The sequence below is a fragment of the Ctenopharyngodon idella genome, chromosome 12 (genome assembly GCF_019924925.1).
Source record: "Ctenopharyngodon idella isolate HZGC_01 chromosome 12, HZGC01, whole genome shotgun sequence".
Lineage (NCBI taxonomy): Eukaryota > Metazoa > Chordata > Actinopteri > Cypriniformes > Xenocyprididae > Ctenopharyngodon > Ctenopharyngodon idella.
Window position 1 is genome coordinate 23,046,892 of NC_067231.1, and position 22,583 is coordinate 23,069,474.

Sequence of the window (22,583 nt, forward strand, 5' to 3'; positions counted from 1 at the left end):
TTTTTACCGTAGGACGCCCCCTTAAAAGCGATTGGGCTAGTTTAGAGTAGCAATTGGGCGGGTTTTGTTGTGAAAACCTGGCAACCCTGGCAGCCACGCCTTCATTTTCAAAAGTCTCCGTTTTGAAAAGTTTACACTGAAACGCAACCCTGGAGTTTTCAAACTAACCGTGTGTTCACACCGCCACCGGCAAGAGCGTCAGAGTGACAGGAATTCATTAATTTTCAACGTGAGCCGGCGGTGAGAGCGTCGAGGAGAGTTGAAGTCAGGTCAACTTTATGGTAATGAGCTATGACGCGGTTCAGCGGCAACCAATCGTAATGTAGATGTCCTCGCTTGAGAGGATTCCGATTGGTTACAACAACTTGTCATGGCAGTTTGAACGCACAGTACAGCGTTGTTGGCAGGGCAGCCAAGGCGAATTTTGACGCTCTCGCCGGCGGCGGTGTGAACGCACGGTAAAATGGGGTCTGCAGTAAAATGGAGTAGTGTAACAACAGGCGTAACCGTAGCAAAAGTTATGTGTTTTAAAACAAAAATGCATTAGTGTAAACAGGGGCCGGTTGCATAAACCACTTAGACTAGTCTTAAATGTTTTTGTTTCTTCATATATAAGATAAGTGCAATCTGATGTACTGTAATGTAACCGACTACTGTGACAAGTCTAACCATGTCCGTGAAGGGGCTCTGTAGAATGCGTTATTAATTTTCTGTGCCTTCCCACAATTGGATTTAGGCTTAGGGCACATCCCTAATTCTAATTCTAATTTTAAAGCTTTAAATACATTGTAAGTGGCTTTGAATAAAAGAGCCTGCCAGTGCCAAATCCATGAATGTAAATGTTGTACCAATCCAATGTTAATTTATTGATCTCATGCAGTAGAATCAATTGTGAAAGTCTATTTCCAAATGAATATGTGAAATCTGATGCACCAACCTAGACAATAATGGATAAGTCACTAAATATTTATGAGTGGAAAGGAATTCTATGCATTTGCTAAGGTGTTCTTAGCGTTTTTAGCCTATTTTTATGCTGTTGCTAGGATATTGATATGTAGTTTCTTACTGGCCTAAAATAGCCCACTCTCAGATCTTTGTGATGCTTTGGTCCGATATATGTGGCCTGGGTCGGGTCAGTGACCAATTTTATCATCTGCCAGGGAAAACTGAAGCCTTCGCTTTACTTCAGTAAATCAATAAAAATAATTGCGCACATCACTGAGCTGAAGTTTAAGTAGTAATAATAATATAAGAATCTTGGTTACACTTCATTTTGATGGTCCACTTTCATTCTACTTAAATTCTACTAACTATATGTAACTTTTTAACAACATGTCTCAGGGTTAGGGTTCAGGTTAGTAGTATAAGTTGACATGTACTTGCAAAGTTGCTTATAGTCAGTTGGGGGACATGTCAAAATGAATTGTTAGCAGATATTAAGCAGACAGTCTACTAATACTCCAATGAGAGTTAGTTGACATGTAGCTGCAAAGTTACTTATAGTTAGTAGACTGTCTAAAGTAGACCATTGAAATAGTGTTACCAGAATCTAATGCCAATAATGTTATGATATTATCCATAATGGTAAAACATCCTCTCTTGGAAAGCCTCTCCTGTAGAAGTGGGCCAAAGGCAGAGCGAGAGATCTACCATACATTCATGCTGTGTTTGGATAGGAACTGGACAGGAGTGGGAGGACAGATTTATGTGGCCTTTTACACAGTGCTCTGTGTGCTTGTGTTAATAAACACCCTCAGAACAATGGTGATTGTCAGAGAGGAGGACAGAGGTGGGGTGTATTTTGTTGTTTTGTTCCAGTTTGTCAACAGTCTTCGCTAGTTTTCATTTAGAAAGGCAGAGTATTGCTAACACGTTCATTTTGTGGGTGGATGGTACATGCAAATTTAGTTACAAAAAAAGACCAGCAACGTTCATTACTGCTGTAGCCGTGAAACAGAATTAGAATGGCTATTCCTGGACTGACACGGGTTTGTTTGACTCAAGGGGTCAAGGTTTGGTTGGTTAGCATGTAACATTAACAACTACTGGACATATATTTATATATAAATTGTAGCATATATATAGTTTTTGTACATTTATTAAAAGTCTCATATGCTCACTGCATTTATTTGATCACTGTAGTATTGTGAAATATTATTAGTTTAAAATAGTTTTTTTTTTATTTTAATGTTTTAAAATGCTATTTTTTTTCTGTGATGGCAAAGCTAAATTTTCAGCATCATAACTCCAGTCTTCAGTGTCGCACTTTATTCTTCAGAAATTATTCTAATATGCTGATTTGAAGAAACAAGAAACATTTCTTATATTTTATTTCTTATGTTGAAAACAGTTTTTTTTTTTTTTTGATGAATAAAAAGGTTAAGAACAGCATTTATTTGAAATAGATTTGTTGTAACAATGTAAAAGTCTTTACTGTCACGTTTGATCAATTTAATGCATCCTTGCTAAATAAAAGTATAATTTAAAAAAAAAAAAAAACTTTCTGACCCCAATCTTTCGAATGGTTGTGTATATATGAATGTGTTTATATTGTGTTGCTAACAGAGTTATACTTAATTTAGGCAAACTCTGAGAGAGAAATAGTCTTTATTTTCAAGTTTTTACAGATAAAACGTGCCCCCTGTCCACCTTCTTTACAGGAAGCTGTTGAGATTGTCCTAACCTCGGTGCCATCTGCTTGCAGATTGAAGATGACAGCAGTGGGTTGCGTCTGCTCTTTGTTCTGTCACCTCTCATGGTTGCTTCAGGAAGCTGCCTGTGTCTTTTTGTCATCCGCACTCTGATGTGGGTATACAGAGGTGTTGAGGATGACATTTGTCTGAGGAGTTACAGTATGTGAAAATGAAAGTGGTCACACAAGGTCTCCATGGGAGTGCATGTGTCAGGGCAAACAGGTCTGGAATCAGACCATTACTGTACTTGCCAAGGATATTCCTTGTACTTTTTTTTTTTTTTGCAGTTTACATTTAAGTTTTTAAAAATATTTTTTTATAATTTCTTTTTTTTTCCCAATGATTTTTTTTTCTTTAATGGCACAATATGTAAGATTTTTGGATTAAAATATCCAAAAACCACTAGAAAAATGTTATATTTTGTTGACTTACATTATCCCAAATGTTTCCAAGAATATTTAAATACAGAGAAATAAGCGAATAGCGAATTTGCGAGCACAAAAAAACGCGATATGTGAACAGTCCCTAAGTCTTATTGTTTAAATTGTCGTTTTCTTGATTTACAGCTAGCACCATGTTTTACCATGCCTAATATCGAAATAGCTTACTGCAGTGTGCAACAAGTATCTCATAGTAGCCGTCGAGTGAACGCAGAGTAGCACTATAACAACTTTCAACGCACAAATGTATCTAATATGATAAAACCGCGCTGCTTTACACCACATATGCTTGACCGGAAGAACTTGACTGCGGCATAATAAAAGTTTTGCTGCTCTCGAGACGTGTGTCATGCTCGTCTCTCATTACCACTTGCTCCAGCGGCCTCGTTTCTGCTTGTACAGCACTCTGCCCTGCTTTGCTTCATACTACAGTAACGTTAATAATCTCATCCATGAACATGATTTCTGCCCAAGTCCCGATTCTTTTCCACCGTCTGTAGAAGTAGAACACCTCCCATGATTCCGCGAAATCAAGGCATCATCAAGCTACGCCTAGCGGCGAAAATGTACATATTGTGCCTTTATCTTTATTTTTTAATTATTCCATTGACTTATATTGATATATTCACCTTTCAAAAGTAACTGACAGCGATCATGTCGTTGTAACATTTGCATACTGTATTGAAATCATAAAAGCCACATTGATTCTCATGCTCATTCATAAGGAAACAAGACAGATGCAGAGAGCCTTAACAATTGCAAAATTCAAAGCAGCGTTTTCATTTATTCTCTTAAAACATAAGCTTACCTAAAAATTTTAACATAATGTTTTTGCTGCCTTTTGCTTTATTTCAGGAAATGCAAACCTAGTTACTTCTACTCAAGTGGCACTGAGCACGAGCAGTATAACAGTTTGTTCCCAGAGCTTGCATGCATACATCTACAAGCACATATATATTACAGCAGTAAGCCACTTGAGGCAGTTTATTACAGCGATTTTACCAAGGAAAGGGGATGTTTCCCTTCTTAAAACCCCATCTTAAATGTGGTAAAAGCAGTTATAAACTTATTATTTTACTTTTTTTTTCTTTCATAAAATGACTGAAAAAGCAATATGACAAAGACACCAGAGTTTAATAAATAATACAATATGTACTGTAGACTGCATTAATATAAATTCAGCTGATGCGCAGTCAGTTTGAACTGAACTCACTCAGTGAGATTCTAGAGACAGAACTGTTTTGTAATTTGCATTATGAACAGCAAGATTTGCTCTTTGGTTCCATCAATCACAGTTATGACTCCTCTGTACCCTGTGGTCAGAGATTTTTTCCTCTGTATCTGAAGAGATGGAATTAAATGGTAGCTCAAGTTCATTAGAGCAGATCTTGGGTCTGATCATTGCCTCCGACATGGGACGAGTGGTTTTCTGTGAGTGGAAAAACACCTTTGGTAGATAAATATCATATCCTCTCCGACCCTGTCCAGGAGCCTGGCTTTTCCTTTGTCCAGGCATTTTAATTGACAGCGTCTGGCTGTAGTCCCAGTCCACCACTGCAGGAGTCTTCAGCCCAACCTCACACTGTCACATTGTTTCACAGGGACGTAATTAAGGCTTATCCTTTGCAATGACGGCAGCGAACCTTTTACTCCATCTCATCAGTCTCTTATACCACAAAGAGGGGTTTTTAGGTGTTTTTAAAATGCAGGATGTGAAATTCCTGCATCTTCCAGTGGACGTCAAGTTGTCATAAATGTGATCAAAATGGCCAGACTTTGCAGGCAGATGCTAGATTCCCCTGTAAGGTTGTTGAAAATACCCATAAGTCTGATATATTGTTTTGTGAGTTTGTCAGTTGTGTACTGTATATACTAGCCTTTTAAATTTCAAATGAGTTTCACCGTTGGGTAAACAACACCGTATAATAGAGCGGCTTTCTTTTGGTAACAATGCTTATATTTTGTATAAAGACATTTTCCTTGGAATATTGTTGCAGTTTATCATGAATAATACGATTTTGGGGCTTTTCACACTGAACTTAACTCCGGGTTACCATTTTTCTAAACCCTGAGCAAAGGCCACTTGTGGTGGCAAATGCTGTAACTGGAATCTGTTTTTGTTTTTCCAGTGACTTAAAAACAGCCACAAGCAGTTATTAAAAGGATCCTGTGTAAACTGTATTCCTCCAATCAGTGTAACTGACCTCATAAATATGCAAATAAGAATGTTAAACTGGGGTTTACAAATGCACAGTGTGAAATCTTGAAACCTGAATATCTAGGATTAATTACTAACCCAGGGGAGAATATAACAGTGTGAAACAAGACAACACATGATTATGTATGCATTATATTTTTAGCATTTTATTTACAGGCAGACAGGAAAGTGGGGTAGAGAGAAGGAATGGGATCAGGAAATGATGTGACCCGTGAGTTTGAACCTGTGAGACTGAACCAACAGTTCTGACAATATACACTATCATTCAAAAGTTGAAGAACAGTAAGTTTTTTTATTTTTTATTATTACACTTTATTTAGATAGTCCACTTTAGACATTCTTTTAACTATAAGTCATTTTGCATGTACGTCAACTAACTCTCATTAGAGTATTAGTAGACTGTTTTGTTTAGGGTTAGGGAATAAGTTGACACATACATACTTGCAAAGTTACTTATAGTTAGTAGAATAAAGTGGACTATTGAAATAGTGATACCGATTTTTTTTGTTGTTGTTGTTGTTTTTGAAAGTCTTCTATGCTTACCATGTCAGTTGTGCTGCTTAATATTTTTGTGGAATATTTTTTGAGAGTCTTTAGTGAATAGAAATTTCAAAAGAACAGAATTTATTTAAAATAGAAATATTTTGTAACATGTATTTACTGTCACTTTTGATCAATTTACTGTGGGGTGAACAGAACCATATAATGGAGTTACATTTTTCGGTTATATTTTGTATGAAGACATTTTCCTTGGAATATTGTTGCAGTTCATCATGAATAATAAGATTTTGGGGCTTTTCATATTCAACCCTGGGAATACCATCTTTCTAAACCCTGAGCAAAGGCCACTTGGTGGTGGCAAGTGCTGTAACTAGAATTTGGTTTTGGTTTTGTACATTTCACTTTTAAACAATATAATGCAAGAATTAAGTTCTTTCAAAAAACAAAATCCTACTGCCTCAAAACGTTTGAATTGTAGTAAATAGCCTATCCTTTTGCATCACCTTCCACACCACAGCTACGACAGGGTAAACCGTTTCATGTGTGAAAAGCCCATTTTAGTCAATTACTGTCTTGAATGATCTGCATTTCCCAGCTGTGTAACCCATGATAGGCTGTCTGACCCTTAGTAAGCTCCAGTACCTGTCTGGCTTGAGCAATTCACTCATAGCATGCTAGAAAAGCAGCAAGTTGGCCTTTCCTCTGTCCCTTTGTCTTTTAAAGGAAATCAATGTCCCTCAACAAAAACCTTGATATCTGGAAAGACAGAGAAAATCACCCCATGACTGCATGATCTTCCCATATAATCCAGCCTTTTTGGGAAAAAAAGTGAACTTTCTGAAACTCAGTGTCGGGATGTTTTCATATGCCCATGGCGGTTGATTGAAATTCTCAGAACGAGGTTTAAAATGGATGCCATTAAAAGCCTTTGTAGGAGATTGATGTCTTGCTGTTGTTGGTGTGCTTTTTGCTGCCTTTTGCACTTTTATTTTTTAGTGCATTCAAAGGGACGAGGAGATAGTGCTTGCCACCTCTAAAGGTTTAATCACAGATAACATTTGAATTTGAATGGCTGGTGAGAGGATATCATTTTCTCTTCTCAGAGGTTCAGCTCTTAGCTTTGGGCTCTTAGAGGTGGTTCATGGATTTTGTCAAAAGAGAGGCTCTTTGAGCATATTTTATGCCTTTGTTCTCAAGGCTGCTCACATTGCCACTAACACTTGACATTTTGAATGTTAACCAGTTCCAGTGAAACACTTCAGATCTGACAAAATTATTGTCAGCTTCTCTAAGCGTGTGTGCAGTGATTTACACAGTGTCACATACGCAAATGTTGGCATAGACTCTCATGTTAGTGTTGATGTATTTGTTATTTGTGGGAGCATATTATTTTGAGACTTGTTGAACAGTTGTCTCCTAAAGATGTTTCCATTGTTGTGACGATTACAGCTGAAGTAATCTGTGAATTATTTAGGGATGTTGACTTTTTTTAAAAAGCCCACCCAAGATGTCTTTTAACTTCCTAATCTGGGTGTTGCATATCAGGAAAATTAGCCAGTAGTTTTTTAGCTACGTCAGGAATGTTAAGTAATACTAGGGGTGGCATTCTCGTCAAGAGAGCAACTGATTGGACAAAAATCTGCAGGCTGAGTCATCTGTATATATATGTATATATAATATACACATACATGTACTAAAACTGTTTCTTTGGTTACCACCTCAATTAAACACAATGTCTGTCCGTGGGCATCTATTTAATGCCAAGTGAAAATGACTAATCTTGTAAAACTAGCTTGACTAACTTGTGGCTACTGAAATGTTTGAAAACATGTTGACAAGTATAGCATTATTATATTTTAAAAGAATATGAAGATTCCCTCCGACCGTCTGTTTTGACTTTCTTTTTTGGGGAATTGGGTTGAAGCCTTAATTAAGGGGATCAAACATTAATCCTTCTCATAATTTGTACCCTTCTCGGAAGAGATTTACAAGTAGCTGTAAATCTTTGATTTACAATGCAAATTTACTAGCGGCCCATCTGTGCTTTATCTTTTCTAATATGTCTGTTGCCATAGAGGATTTATGAACTGTGTACTTTAATTTCCTTTTTTTCCCTTTCATCAAGTTTGTCCAGCTTCTTTTGTCCTTCGGCACAGTATTCATGGCGTTTGACCACAGAAAATTACTTTTGTATTAGTATTTGCTCTTGTTATGAGGCATTCATAAATGGAAAGGCTCTTGCTCTGACATCATTCAAGACACACAAGAAAAGTCGCTGTCTCTGTTGAGAATCCTTTTTTCAGTTCTTTAATCAATTCATTTTCTTTTAGCCTAACTCTAAAATTCTATTTAAAACCTTCATTTTGGACGATGTCTTTTATGAAAAATTCCATACATTGCATGACTGAGTTTAGTATTTAATATTTGATTAACACACGTACTGGTAATCAGCATGGGACTTTTTCAAGCAGTTAGCCAGGTCTCAGGCATACATACAGAGCTGCTAATCTTGTTCTTCTTAGAAGCGTGATTTCATATTTTCCCCTGATTATCCGTCTTCACTCTAGCTCTGTTTGAGAACCTTGAGCTGTCTAGATGTCTAGCACCTATACTGTACATAGGCAGAATCTTAACTATGATGGAACCAGATATAATTGGCTGATTTAAAACACCCTGCATAAGCAGCAACTCTCTTAAGTCAATCATAGCTCAAATAACACAACTCTGGTAAAGAGCATAAAAGATTCATCTAAACCTTACTGTTGATTCCCAGAGTTTGACGTTAACATTTTGCTATACTTCTGGCATGACGTTCAGTCAGGCAGATATTTTCCATGTAGGTAACAGGCAAATTCTACTTATGCTGTCTGTAGTGATTCTATAACCAGATATTATAACCATAATACACACATACAGTATTGGGTGAAATAGTCCAGTTTGATAGTATTAAAGGGGTCATGAACTGCATTTTTTTATTTTGTATATAGTTTCCTGGGGTGCACCTATAATGTTAGTATGATTTTTACACCAAAAATGGAATAGAAATTAAACATCATTTTTAACCTGATTTTAGCCCTCTGATTTGAATGCTCTGTTTGAAGGGGCGTGTCTGCTGTGAGACTTCAATGTAAACGCTCACTGCTGTGATTGGCTAACATCTTTGCATAAGAAATAAGTATTACATGTGGAGCTCTCTCGAAATCTTTTACTACATTTTTACTATTACAGCTGTTGAGATGAACTAATCTTGAAAAGTGTTGATTATAGCATTATATTTAGATCTACTCCCGTGGCATGAAAGGTTGCAGCGATGAGTATTGTAGCCGATGACAGACATGTCTGTTGAGCGCATGAATGCAGTGATCTTGTCATTGCAACTCGATTTCTGCACTCTCACGAATGCTTTCATCATAACTAACAGTGCAAAGACGATGTAAACGAGATTCATTGGGCAGTTTAGAGAGCGTCATTGATTATAATGGGAGTTTTGGAAACAGTCCAGAGCTCAGTCACTAATAAACTCACTCTGTGATTGACAGCTTCAGCAATTATAAAAGAAGGGTTATTTGACTGCTTTCTGTATATAATTTAATCACAATTTAAATAACATTTTCATACTAAGAGAAACGATGTGAATCACTGACTTGATTTACTGACGCATAAACAGCAATAAATGATTTTGAGACAAAGAATGTCTGCCTGTACATGAATCAATACATATCAGAAATCACTGATCACAGATTAGGCATTAGAATTAACACGGTTTGTGGCATTACTGCGCCAAAATTGCGACTAATTTACCAAAGAATACACATTGAAATGTACCGAACAAACAAATAATGCTTTACTGAGACATTTTGAAAAATAAATAAGCACTTTCCTAGCATTAGGATCCTTTGGAAGGTAATGTTATTTCTAGTCCAGTTGTCCTGTATCACTATTACATCATAATGTGACAAAATTGACAAAGTCGTTTTCGGAGCTTGGTTTCAATAAAAACTGTTTTGAGTTCTAAAACTTACAGGATCTTCATCACTTACAGGATGTCAAAAGATCAAGGAAAATTTGATTTCTTAATTCATGACCCCTTTAAAATATTGTAAGCAATGCTTTGCAGTATTGAATGATAAAGTATGTTTTACAATTGCAGTGCATTCTGGGATTGCCTTATTTGTGAAGGATTCATACAATATGACATTTTTGCCAGAAGAATGTTTCTTGTAAAGTATCATAATTATGCTACCTATAAGTGTTATTGTTCACTAAAACTGTCAAAAAACATTTTTGTTAATTTAAATAAAGCTAAAATAAAATATAAATAATATAAAATTAATACATTTATTAATAAAATTAAATAATTTTGTACAATAATAACAAAATAACTAAAATTAAAATGAAAAGGTAAAAATAAAATAATATTTTAAAATGTCTAGTTAGGCAGCTCACTAAGTTAGCTTGTCTCTCTTTCATACTCTCCCTCTTCTTCTCTTTCTTTCTTCTCTCACTTTCCCTAAATCATTAAGCCTGATTATACTGGGTCGATGACTTGAATTGATTGACTGCTGATTTCTAACAGCTCCCCCTGGCTGTGAGGTGGACACGTTGTGCTATAAATCAGAAAACTCAAGCCATTCTAGCTAATAGAATATCCCAACTCGGCTCGGCCATAAAAGGATTACTGTTCTTCATCTGTCCGCTCCTGAGAGCCCGATCCGAACCGCCGAGAGGCCGTTAGCATCCAACCTTGGAGAAATCCAGCTCTTAATACAATATCCCAGAGATGAAGGGCATAGAGGAGGGGTGGAGTGATTGATCCTTCACCATGGAGATTTTGTAAAGGAGGAAGGGAAGCTAAAAGCAAGAAGATTGGAATTGATTTTAGTTCTTAATGCTGCGCTGAGCTTGATTTATATTCCTCTGATGGAATGATTACCTGCTTCACTTGTCTTTTGTTTGTCTGCATTAATGTGTTTATGAGGGACTGTTGAGAGGAGGGAGAGATACTGTCAGTTGCTCCGTCTGTGAATGGGGGCTGACAGCTCTAATAGCTGTTTGTGTTTTTGTGTCTGTCTGAGGGAGTGTTCTCTAAAATGGATTTGACAGCCGTTACGGGTGTGTACGCCACTGTGGTCATCTTTTATTTGACTGACAGCTGTAGGAGGGTGGGGAGGTAGAGATGGATAGGTGAATCATTGTAGGCTTTGACTCCTGCGTAGGTTCCACAGAAATATCCATGACCTTGTGGCTACGGATCCACCACAGGCTTGTTTTAATGTAGACCTGGGGAAGATGTCCACCATCATGACTGAGCTAGTATTGATTTGGATGCAATGTCTCGCACAAATATGAAACAGTGTTCCATTCTCTGCACAGTTAGACAGGTCACCCTGAGCATGATGTGGCATGTGATTGCATCCATTAGGGATGTCAAAATACACTTATTTTGGTCAATACTAAAATAAAAAATGTAAAGATTTCTACAATAAAGAGACTCATTTTGGCACTCAAGGACAGTCACAGCAGTCAAGTCAGTCTGGTTTTGAATATATGCTGTCAAACCAGCTGTGACTAAAATATTGGTGTGTACAGTAATTATATATATATATATATATATATATATATATATATATATATATATATTATACCTGTATGTATGTGTGTGTGTGTGTGGTGTGTGTGTGTATATACAGACCCCCTTAAATTTTTCACTCTTTGTTATATTGCAGCCATTTGCTAAAATGATTTAAGTTCATTTTTTTTCCTCATTAATGTACACACAGCACCCCATATTGACAGAAAAACACAGAATTGTTGACATTTTTGCAGATTTATTAAAAAAGAAAAACTGAAATATCACATGGTCCTAAGTATTCAGACCCTTTGCTCAGTATTTAGTAGAAGCACCCTTTTGATCTAATACAGCCATGAGTCTTTTTGGGAAAGATGCAACAAGTTTTTCACACCTGGATTTGGGGATCCTCTGCCATTCCTCCTTGCAGATCCTCTCCAGTTCTGTCAGGATGGATGGTAAACGTTGGTGGACAGCCATTTTTAGGTCTCTCCAGAGATGCTCAATTGGGTTTAAGTCAGGGCTCTGGCTGGGCCATTCAAGAACAGTCACGGAGTTGTTGTGAAGCCACTCCTTCGTTATTTTAGCTGTGTGCTTAGGGTCATTGTCTTGTTGGAAGGTAAACCTTCGGCCCAGTCTGAGGTCCTGATCACTCTGGAGAAGGTTTTCGTCCAGGATATCCCTGTACTTGGCCGCATTCATCTTTCCCTCGATTGCAACCAGTCGTCCTGTCCCTGCAGCTGAAAAACACCCCCACAGCATGATGCTGCCACCACCATGCTTCACTGTTGGGACTGTATTGGACAGGTGATGAGCAGTGCCTGGTTTTCTCCACACATACCGCTTAGAATTAAGGCCAAAAAGTTCTATCTTGGTCTCATCAGACCAGAGAATCTTATTTCTCACCATCTTGGAGTCCTCCATGCGGGCTTTCATGTGTCTTGCACTGAGGAGAGGCTTCCGTCGGGCCACTCTGCCATAAAGCCCAGACTGGTCTAGGGCTGCAGTGATGGTTGACTTTCTACAACTTTCTCCCATCTCCCGACTGCATCTCTGGAGCTCAGCCACAGTGATCTTTGGGTTCTTCTTTCCTCTCTCACCAAGGCTCTTCTCCCCCGATAGATCAGTTTGGCCGGACGGCCAGCTCTAGGAAGGGCTCTGGTCGTCCCAAACGTCTTCCATTTAAGGATTATGGAGGCCACTGTGCTCTTAGGTGCAGCAGAAATTTTTTGTAACCTTGGCCAGATCTGTGTCTTGCCACAATTCTGTCTCTGAGCTCTTCAGGCAGTTCCTTTGACCTCATGATTCTCATTTGCTCTGACATGCACTGTGAGCTGTAAGGTCTTATATAGACAGGTGTGTGGCTTTCCTAATCAAGTCCAATCAGTATAATCAAACACAGCTGGACTCAAATGAAGGTGTAGAACCATCTCAAGGATGATCAGAAGAAATGGACAGCACCTGAGTTAAATATATGAGTGTCACAGCAAAGGGTCTGAATACTTAGGACCATGTGATATTTCAGTTTTTCTTTTTTAATAAATCTGCAAAAATGTCAACAATTCTGTGTTTTTCTGTCAATATGGGGTGCTGTGTGTACATTAATGAAGGAAAAAAATGAACTTAAAAGATTTTAACAAATGGCTGCAATATAACAAAGAGTGAAAAATTTAATGGGGTCTGAATACTTTCCGTACCCACTGTATATATATATATATATATATATATATAATTATTCAGACATTTGGTGCAGGACACTATAGTTAATTTATGTAATTCAGGATAGCAAAATAAAGTAAACTGTGACATATTATACCCAAGAATTCTTCATACAGTGGACTACCAGTAAAACTGAAATTTGAAACCAAAAATTATTCAGAAACTTTGACCTGACCATGTTTTGCTTAAGTGTTATCTGACAAAATTAAGATTAATTTTTTCTGACACAGTTTAACTCTGAGATCTTGTCATATTTTATTACAATTTTTTTTAAACTATAGTGAATAAACTGTATTAATGAATGAAATGTTGGTGTCTGAATAAATTTTGGTTTGACTGTATATATATATATATATATATTATACACTATACCATTTAAGACTTTGGAGTCTGTAATTTTTTTTCAAACAAAGTCTCGTATGGTCACCAAGGCTCAAAATTTACAGTAAAATGATTTGCTTGAAAATACAGCAATATTGTGAAATATTATTACAATTTAAAATAACTTTATTATTTTAATCTTATTAATCTTTTATATTTTAAAAATCTATTTATTTCTGTGATGGCAAAGCTGAATTTTCAGCATCATTACTCCAGTCGTTAGAAATCATTCTAATACACTGATTTGCTGCTCAAGAAATGTTTCTTATTAATCATCAGCATTGATAAAAGTTGTGCTCAATGTTTTTTGGTGGAAAGAGTAATTTTTTTTTTCAGAATTCTTTGATGAATAGAAAGTTCAAAATAACAGCAATTATTTAAAATAGATTTATAATAAACATCATAAATGTCTTTACTGTCACTTTTGATTCATTACTGACCCCAAACTTTTGAATGGTAGTGTATATAATTTTTTTGTATTTTATATGGTATGTACTGCATAGCTAATATTTTTTGTAGAGATGCACGATATGTCAGATGCGCCATGTTCATCATGATAGTTTTAAGTTGTTCGAAATATGATTGGAGTCACTTCAAAAAGGAAAATACAGTTAAGTGCAACATGTGCAGCTCAAGTCTGTCATATAGGCTACATAAAATTATAATGAGAGCATTATAATTGTGCGCTTGGGACATGGCTTTTAATGGTGAAACATTTGTCTTTGTAATCAGGCTCTCAAAAATTACATAAAAATTTGGATTTAGATTTATCGGACAATATATTGGTTATCAGCTTTCAAATATAAAGAATTATCAGTTATCGTATCAGCCAAAAATTTTTTATATCGGTGCGCGTCCCTAATTTTTTATAATTCAAGAGATATCTAGTCGAGTTTCCAGAGTTCATAGACCAGGACTGAGCTCCCAGTTTATAACCCATAAACTAATACCATCATTTCATTCGCTTTAATTTTACGGTTTTCAATAGCATATTCATTTTTGCTGTGGTATTGAAATTGGTATTGTGAATCACTGCTCATGCCATTGTGACATCCCTATTTTCCGTGCAATAGACCAAAAATGCCCATTTCAGTCAGAATAGTATATTGCCATTGTTTTGTTATGTAAGTGAAGTTGCTATGCTCGTGTTTTTTGTCTAAGTTTGGTTTTACTTCACAAAGTTTTTCCTCAAGAGCCTGGTAAATGACCTCAGGGCAAGCAAAGCGCATTCCAGTGTTATGTTAAAAGTGCTACAATTACGAATACATCATGTACAAACCAGCTTTGAGCTATTACAAGCTGTTTTCTTGTACAGACATGCTGACACGTTCTTTCCTAAAAAACCCAAACATGCACACTGTCTCCTCTTCAACACTCCTCCTGCTTCCACTCTTTCACCATCATTTATTTTCACCTATTCTCAGCTTTCTGCAGCTCATCATTTCAAAAAGAAGTTGTTCATAATGTTGAGAGAGAGAGAGTGTGTGTGTGTGTGTGTGTGTGTGTGTGTGTGTGTGTGTGTGTGTGTGTATTGGCAGTATAAGGCAGCATTAACTTGGGCCCGGATGAAAACACACTCTCGACAGGGGATTGGTGAATATCAGTTCTTGAGGTGCCAGCAGATTATTAATATTTTTTTTTACATGGCGGTCAGATTACTGTATGTGTGAAGAAAATCTGACTGAGCCAGGATGACTCCTGCAAAAGCCAGGTTAATGTCAACATCAAACAGCACCCAATTTTACTACAGAAATATAACATATTTCAGGGTGAAATTGAAGCAGGATTTTCAGCAAGAAAAAATGTAGAGTTGATTTCATGTTGACTTCCATTACATTTGACTCTTTATTTACCCACGTCCATAGGCGTAATTTGCGGGTGGGACGGGTGGGACATGTCCCCACCACTTTTTGCCAGGGTCGATATTGTCCCCACCACTTTTTGAAACATCTCACGGTACGGATGTATCTAATACAAGAGAAACGTCTCTAGTTGATTAGCAATTCATTCGTTTGTGTTAAATAATAGGCGATCTGGCGCTAGGATGTGTTGTTTTTGAAATCATGTTGCTCATTGCCGCTATTAGTGGTGCGACAGTGTTCTTTTGACGCTCATGCACAGTGCTCAGTCTTCACACGGACGAGCGCTTCAATCTATGCTGTTGCGGAGTCTCTCTATTCGTTCCAGTGAAATCACCAAGCAAAATGCACATGAACGTGTCCCTGCTCTTGATATACAATCACTGATGAACATCTTTGGTTTTAATGAGAAAAAAATAAAATAAATTATAAGAGGGAAGATTAGAACCCAGAACCTCTGGCACGCCAAACAAAAATTCTACCGGTAGTCCATCAGGACAATCTAACTTTAGTCGCGGATCCAGGTATTTATTGACTAGTGTAAATACTCTCGAGACTAACAATATAGTAGTATAGTAGATATAAGGATGAACCTATCATATTAAAAATTAGGTCTATGTCAATACATTTATTATTGTAATAATACAATTACAATACACCAAAACACACACATTCCTCCTGTCCCACTCACTTTTTAAAACAAAGTTACGCCACTGCCCACATCACTCTCTTTCATGCACTGTTACACTCTCATTCCTTCTGTTGGGCATATTTATCTTATCTGTACCGTGCTACTCTTTCCCATAAACACTTCAGAGTTGTCCAACAGAGTTGTCTTACTTAGATTACCTAATTATACTTCCTCACTTTCATATTAGCACCTTATCTCTCACTAAATCTTTTCCTTTCTCACACTTTTGGAAGTCTTGTGATGAATAATCTGAGTAATGGAGGCCTATTTAACTCTAATCTTCCACTGTTAAATATTTATTAATGGTTAATGAGAGCGGTTATCTTGGCTTTTTAGAAGATAGAGAGATGGAAGATTAAACTCCTTGTTCTGTAACATTTGCCGTCTGCTCTTTTTTACATTCTGTCCATCATACATGCTCAACATAAAGTGTTTTTTTTTTTGTTTTTTTTTCTCAAATGAAATGTACAACCATGTATCCCACTTGATTCAACAGCCATATTTTTGTTTAGGGTCTCTGAAGTCAAGGGCCAGCAGAACCTTTATAAAATGGCTTTTTATTTCTTTCGGTGAGTGTGCTGACTATTGTGTGCCTCCAAATCATGTAGTGATTTAGTGGTTAGCACATTAAACAGTACATTGAGCTATGGTGCTCACATCTACAACAAGAGTTTGAATCTGGCTTGCAACATTTTGCTTTTTTTGCCATCTTCCTTTTTATATTTTGTCCTTTCACTCTTGTGAATTAAAAAAATCCTGCATATAGTTGTAATAGTGTATAATAATATTACAATATTTTAACACACAATATACTTTTTTTTATAAAATGTTATATATATATATATATATAATTTTATAAAAAAGTATTGTTTTAGTTTTTTTTATATATATATATATATATATATATATACACAACACTTTTTAATACAATTATACATATTTATATTATATATATATATTATATATATTTACATTTTGCTTTTTTTGCCATCTTCCTTTTTATATTTTGTCCTTTCACTCTTGTGAATAAAAAAATCCTGCATATAGTTGTAATAGTGTATATTAATATTACAATATTTTAACACACAATATAACAATACTTTTTTTAAATATACATATATATATATATATATATATGTATAATGCAATATTTAATATAATATAATATATTTTAAAATATAATAATAATATATGTTTACAACATTTTTAGTGGAGGCATAGTACTGAATATGAATAAATATATGAATAAATTATAAATATGAATAGAAATGGAACAAAATGGAATCAAAAATATTGTAGATAAACATTACTGTGATGTATTTTAAAACACAAGATGTTCACAATATATATGGAGGCATTTTGCAAAAGTAAATTTGCTTAATTTTATCTTATGTAAGAGTATGTAGTATGTCATTTTATTTCTAGTATGCCTCAAGCTTTTATGAATGGCTTTTCTTCATCAGTTAAATGACAGGCATAATTGTGTGAATCACAGCTCTCATGCCTCCTGTTGAATTCATTATCATTATATTACCTGTGGATCAAATACCAGCCAGAGGGCATGTGACACTTTGTCTTTATATAAGCCAGTAAGACATTCTACAGAGCTGTTGGCTTGCAGCAGTCATAAGGAACAGTGTCCCATAGAGCTGTTCTCCTGTTGGCCAGACACACTGACAAAGCAGAAACCCTATACCGGCCAGGATAATGATTTCCTAGTGGAAGGAAAGGAGCCATAAGTCAACACTGAAGTCAAACGGAATATGTGTGCTGAATCACTCAAAGTGTTTCTGAGTGCCGTGGGAAGAGAGCGTGCTAAGGACTCTTGAAGAATGTCATCTGCTTATGCGTGTCGTGACGCTAGCGGCCCTCAGGCACCCCTCTGGCTGAACTGATTCTGCCCTTCTGCGTTAGACTCTGTAGAGCTGCACTACAAAGCTCTCGCTCCACGCTGTGGCCACAGGCTGCACTGCTTCTGCATCTCCAAAAGCCTCTTTGACTAGACCATTTGCAGCAAAAGCTTACATATGAAGTAAAGAAACATCCTCAGATGATAAGGCACCAGCATTGTGGTGCACTTTGTTCCTGTCATAGAGTTTGTTCTGTATCAAAGTTATTCTTGGCAACTGGAAAGATCCATTTACATGGTACAGTATAATCTAATATTAAACTGCTAAGTCAGCTTATGTTTTATCTCTGAAATTCTTCATGCTCAGCCATTCTGCTTTTTTTTTTCAGAGATTAATCATTGAAATGTGCCACATTAATGGAACTGGATCTCTGGTGCAGAAACTACTTCACGTCCAAAGCTTGTTCTGCACTTTTTAACTAATAAAGGCATTGAGAAATTTTTAAGCCATTACTTAATGGAAGCTTAATGCAGTGTGTCAAACATAATGATTTTTCCCTGTGCCCTTTGAATACACCTGCCTTTAAATTACATTTCATGTGTTCTTAATTTATTCAAATAAAGGCAGTGCTAGCAAAGGCTAATATTGCAGCGTTAAAGGCGATAATGCCAGTGGCAGGGCGACTTGTTTGGGTCGTCGCTTGGCCTACTTAACTAGAACTCCATTTCTCATGGCATCAGGTTTCTCTGCAGTATCTACAGGTATGTGCTGGATCTACCAAACTTAATCACATTTGATATCGAGGACGCCACAGAACTGAAAGCAGCTTGTGATAAACAGACTATGCACCGTACTGATATTTCATACTTGACGCCCTCTTCTTTTGTAGCACACACACTAGCACTCTCACACATTTCCAGTCGCACCTGAAAGCCTATATTGGGGGATGGTATGGGGTGGAGTTATTTTGGGATCCCTGGGAAAAGGTCTCATGTAGACGGTAAGGGGGATTTGATGATGGGTACATTGAGTGTTAATGGGGCAGGGGTGTGTTTTTGTGAGTGTGTGTTTATGCGTGTCATCTAATGGAAAAATCAGCAGATGGTTTGTCTACATTACTCTCTCTGTGGAGATACTGCGTGGCCGCTTCTTGTCTGTGTTGGCCCCTCGGATGGGGAAAAGCTTTTCGACCTAATGTTTTAAAGGTTAAGAAAGTGCATGGTACAGTTCAGATAGCAGGACGACTCCATTCTGAAATTCCCACGTTTATTTTGTGACTCTTTATGTGAGTGTTTAAGTACAGGACGGATTTCCTGCATATGCTATGATGACCATGAGTATATACCTAGAGCTTATCCGGAGTCTAGACATCGTAAAAAGTCTCCTCGTAATATCATTAAAGGATTAGTTCACCCAAAAAGGAATATTGTCATTAATGAGTGTGTTTACATACACATCTGAACACTGGCTAATAATCTGACAGCGTGTAAAGTTTAAATGCATTAAACAATTTAGGAAAACAGATTGTGCACCAAGATTTTTACACTGATTTTGCTCTGCATATATACTTTTACCAGTGATCGGATGTGTTTCGGTTTCTTGCATTGTCTAGTTTAAATAATAAATAGATTTTTTATGGTTATGAGCATATTGTTGTACATGTAAACTCTTTTTTTTTCATTCTAAATGCCATTCTAAAGTTGCATGAATAATGTATTGATCACTCTTGCAATGAATGGGGACTGGAGCATCACAGTACTTTTCTTTCCTTTTTGAAGCTGTAAAACTTCAGTCATCATTCATTGTAATTGCATTGAAAAGAGCAAACAGTATATTTCTCCCTTTGTTTCCCTCCCTCCAAAAATGGAAAAAAGTCATACAGGTGCTTTCAGAATGACATCAGGGTGACAGAATTTTCATTTTTGGATAAATCTATCTTTAAATGCTGGGATGCACTACATGACTTTTACAAGTCTAAACATCATACACTACACGGTTTTCTGTAAATCTGTCAACTCCGACTGCCCAAAATCTGCAGAATGGCTTTGACTTTCGTGGCAAAAATCTGAGAAAAAGTTGTGTAGTGTATTCCGGCCTTAAAGTAAACAGACTTAGTTCTAATCCTTCTAACCTTTTCATTTTTTGTTTTTCCCCCATTCTCATTTTTCTTTCAGGAGAAACAGGTGGTTCTGCTAGATGACGTTTCTCTCACGCCTTGTTTGTTCAAGCAGATGCATGAAGTGTCAGAAGGCTTTAAGCCAAAGCAACAACACTCTAAAGAACAAACAGATGAGCTGTGTTTTCACATGATGCCTCCAGCTGCTTACGCGTAGGGTCATTATATGGACGGGAGGAATACGATACAAAAAGAGAGACACCGGAGCGGCGATTCCGTCGCAGGCTATGGGGGCCATGGTGACCTAGATTCAATGGTTGTTTCCTGGCAGGGAAAATTCATTGCCGTCTAATCCCTGCCTTCTTTTTATACTACCTCCTTACCAGAGTGAGGCGCCACCCTCTCTCTGTCTCTGCCACCCACTTGGCCAAGACAGCTATGGCTGGAGTGAGGAAGTTGGCCCGAGTATTCAGGCATCAAGGTCTCCACCGCCTGATCCTTGCACTCATTCTTTTCTGTCTACTCTCCATGGCCTACCTGGCTTATCACGTCAGTGCTGGACCTAAGATCAAGGAGGCCCCTCTGCCGTTACCTCTGGGGGACTGTGTAGCTACATCGGTAGTTGGTGGCGGACAAAGGGCTCCACTGTTCCTGCCATCGCAGATCAGCCAGCGGCGACACTCGCCGAGGACAGCAGACACCTCTCGGACGGAGCCTGTGGTGTTAGTCTTCGTGGAAAGCATCTATTCCCAACTCGGACAAGAGATTGTTGCCATTTTAGAGTCAAGTCGCTTTCATTACCGCACTGAAATTGCACCGGGGAAGGGCGACATGCCTTCTCTGGCTTGGCGAGGTCGTGGCCGATACACACTCATCATCTATGAGAATCTGCTCAAGTATGTCAACTTGGACTCATGGAACCGCCAGTTACTGGATAAATACTGCCAAGACTATGGAGTGGGAATCGTTGGCTTCTACCGGGCGAATGAAAACTCACCATCCAGCGCTCAGCTCAGAGGCTTCCCTCTGTTCTTGCGTTCAAACCTGCCACTTTGGGATTACAGAGTCAACCCTGCTGCCCCCCTACTCTACATCACCAAACCTAATGAGCTGGAACCTGGCCCTCTACCTGCAGACAACTGGACCACCTTTCTGTCCAACCACAGCACCTATGAGCCTGTGCTGTTAGCTAGCCCCAGACCAGCAGAACCTAATCAGCTCCCAACACACTCACACCAACAGAGAGCGCTGCTAGCTACTGTTGTGCAGGACCTAGGTCTTCACGATGGGATCCAGCGGGTGTTTTTTGGTGGAAGCTTGTCTTTTTGGCTGCACAAGCTGCTGTTTGTGGATGCTGTGGGTTATTTAACTGGCAGGAGGCTCAGCCTCTCATTGGACAGATTTTTGCTGGTGGACGTGGATGACATCTTTGTTGGGAAAGAGGGGACACGCATGAAAGTGGCGGATGTTGAGGTAAGAGCTTTAAAAAGGTATTTGATATGCTTGCCATGTGTTATTCAGTTTATACTGACTTTTCCAGGTGTAAGACATAATGTGCTTTCTAAAACTAGCATCACTGTTACTATTGCTTATACTTAAGCCTGATTTATACTTTCGCCTGGCTCCGCAGCGCGAGTCTACGCTGACTGTGCGTGCACCTCCCCATATGGACAATTCGTTTATACTTGATGCACTCGCCCTTGTACTATTTTTTTGAAATGACAGAGGGCGAGTTATTGTCCTCTAAACCTTCAGAAATCAGCGGTAAGGTACACACATAATGATGTTTGTTTTAGTACACTTCAACAAAACCACACTACAAAAGAATCGTGTAAAACCCAGTAAACCTTGAGATTATTACTTGTGACATTAGAACAAAATAAATGGATATGAGAACATGTATACAACTAAATTAAAAAACAATAATTTCACTAAACATTTTCATTTAATTTTGTGAACATTTTTATTAAACATGTACCTTTATTTATTTTCTTCTATTGTAGACTCATTTTGTAAATGGTGAAGAATTCATTTAGACTCGCAAACTGGGTGTACAGATGGCATGCACACTCGCCAGGGTCGCCTCGAAGTCGTGCATCTTCGGAAGTGGAGCTGCACACAAAGTTACAAAAAAACTGCCGTGCACACTGCCATGCGAAATCAGTTCGCGCGCAAAAAGCCACGAACTTGCGGACGCATATAAATCAGGCTTTAGTGGTAGGGCTGCATGATTTAGGGGATAAAATCGATTTGCAATTTAAATGTACAGTAATTAAGATGTAAAGTGCATTTGCAAAATGCTCCAGGTTTGCTGTGATGCACAAATTGGTCAATAATTTTCTGATTACATACTGATATGACTGTAAAATTACAATACTAATATTTATGACGGTCTTAATTTTTTAATTTTCAAACGTTCAACCATTGAGTTGTGAAGTCAGCGGCTTGTTGAGGTGTGCTATTGCTTTTAACTCTTTTCCCGCCAGCGTTTAGTAAAATGTTGGCAGTCAGCGCCAGCTTTTTTGATGATATTCACAAAAAGTTAA

General features: G+C 37.6%; 1 protein-coding gene across 4 annotated transcripts in view; it reads left to right on the forward strand.

Moving 5' to 3' along the window:
• The window catches only part of ndst2b (N-deacetylase/N-sulfotransferase (heparan glucosaminyl) 2b), a 79,763-nt gene that overhangs the window by 43,146 nt on the left and 14,034 nt on the right, over positions 1-22,583 (forward strand). For 3 of the 4 annotated variants that reach the window (XM_051915610.1, XM_051915611.1, XM_051915612.1), the window contains exon 2: positions 20,096-21,510. In XM_051915610.1, the coding sequence (XP_051771570.1) occupies positions 20,476-21,510 (1,035 nt within the window). In that variant the 5' untranslated portion in view covers positions 20,096-20,475. Of the gene's footprint in view, positions 1-20,095; positions 21,511-22,583 lie in introns of those variants that run through there. The other variant, XM_051915613.1, reaches the window with a different exon arrangement.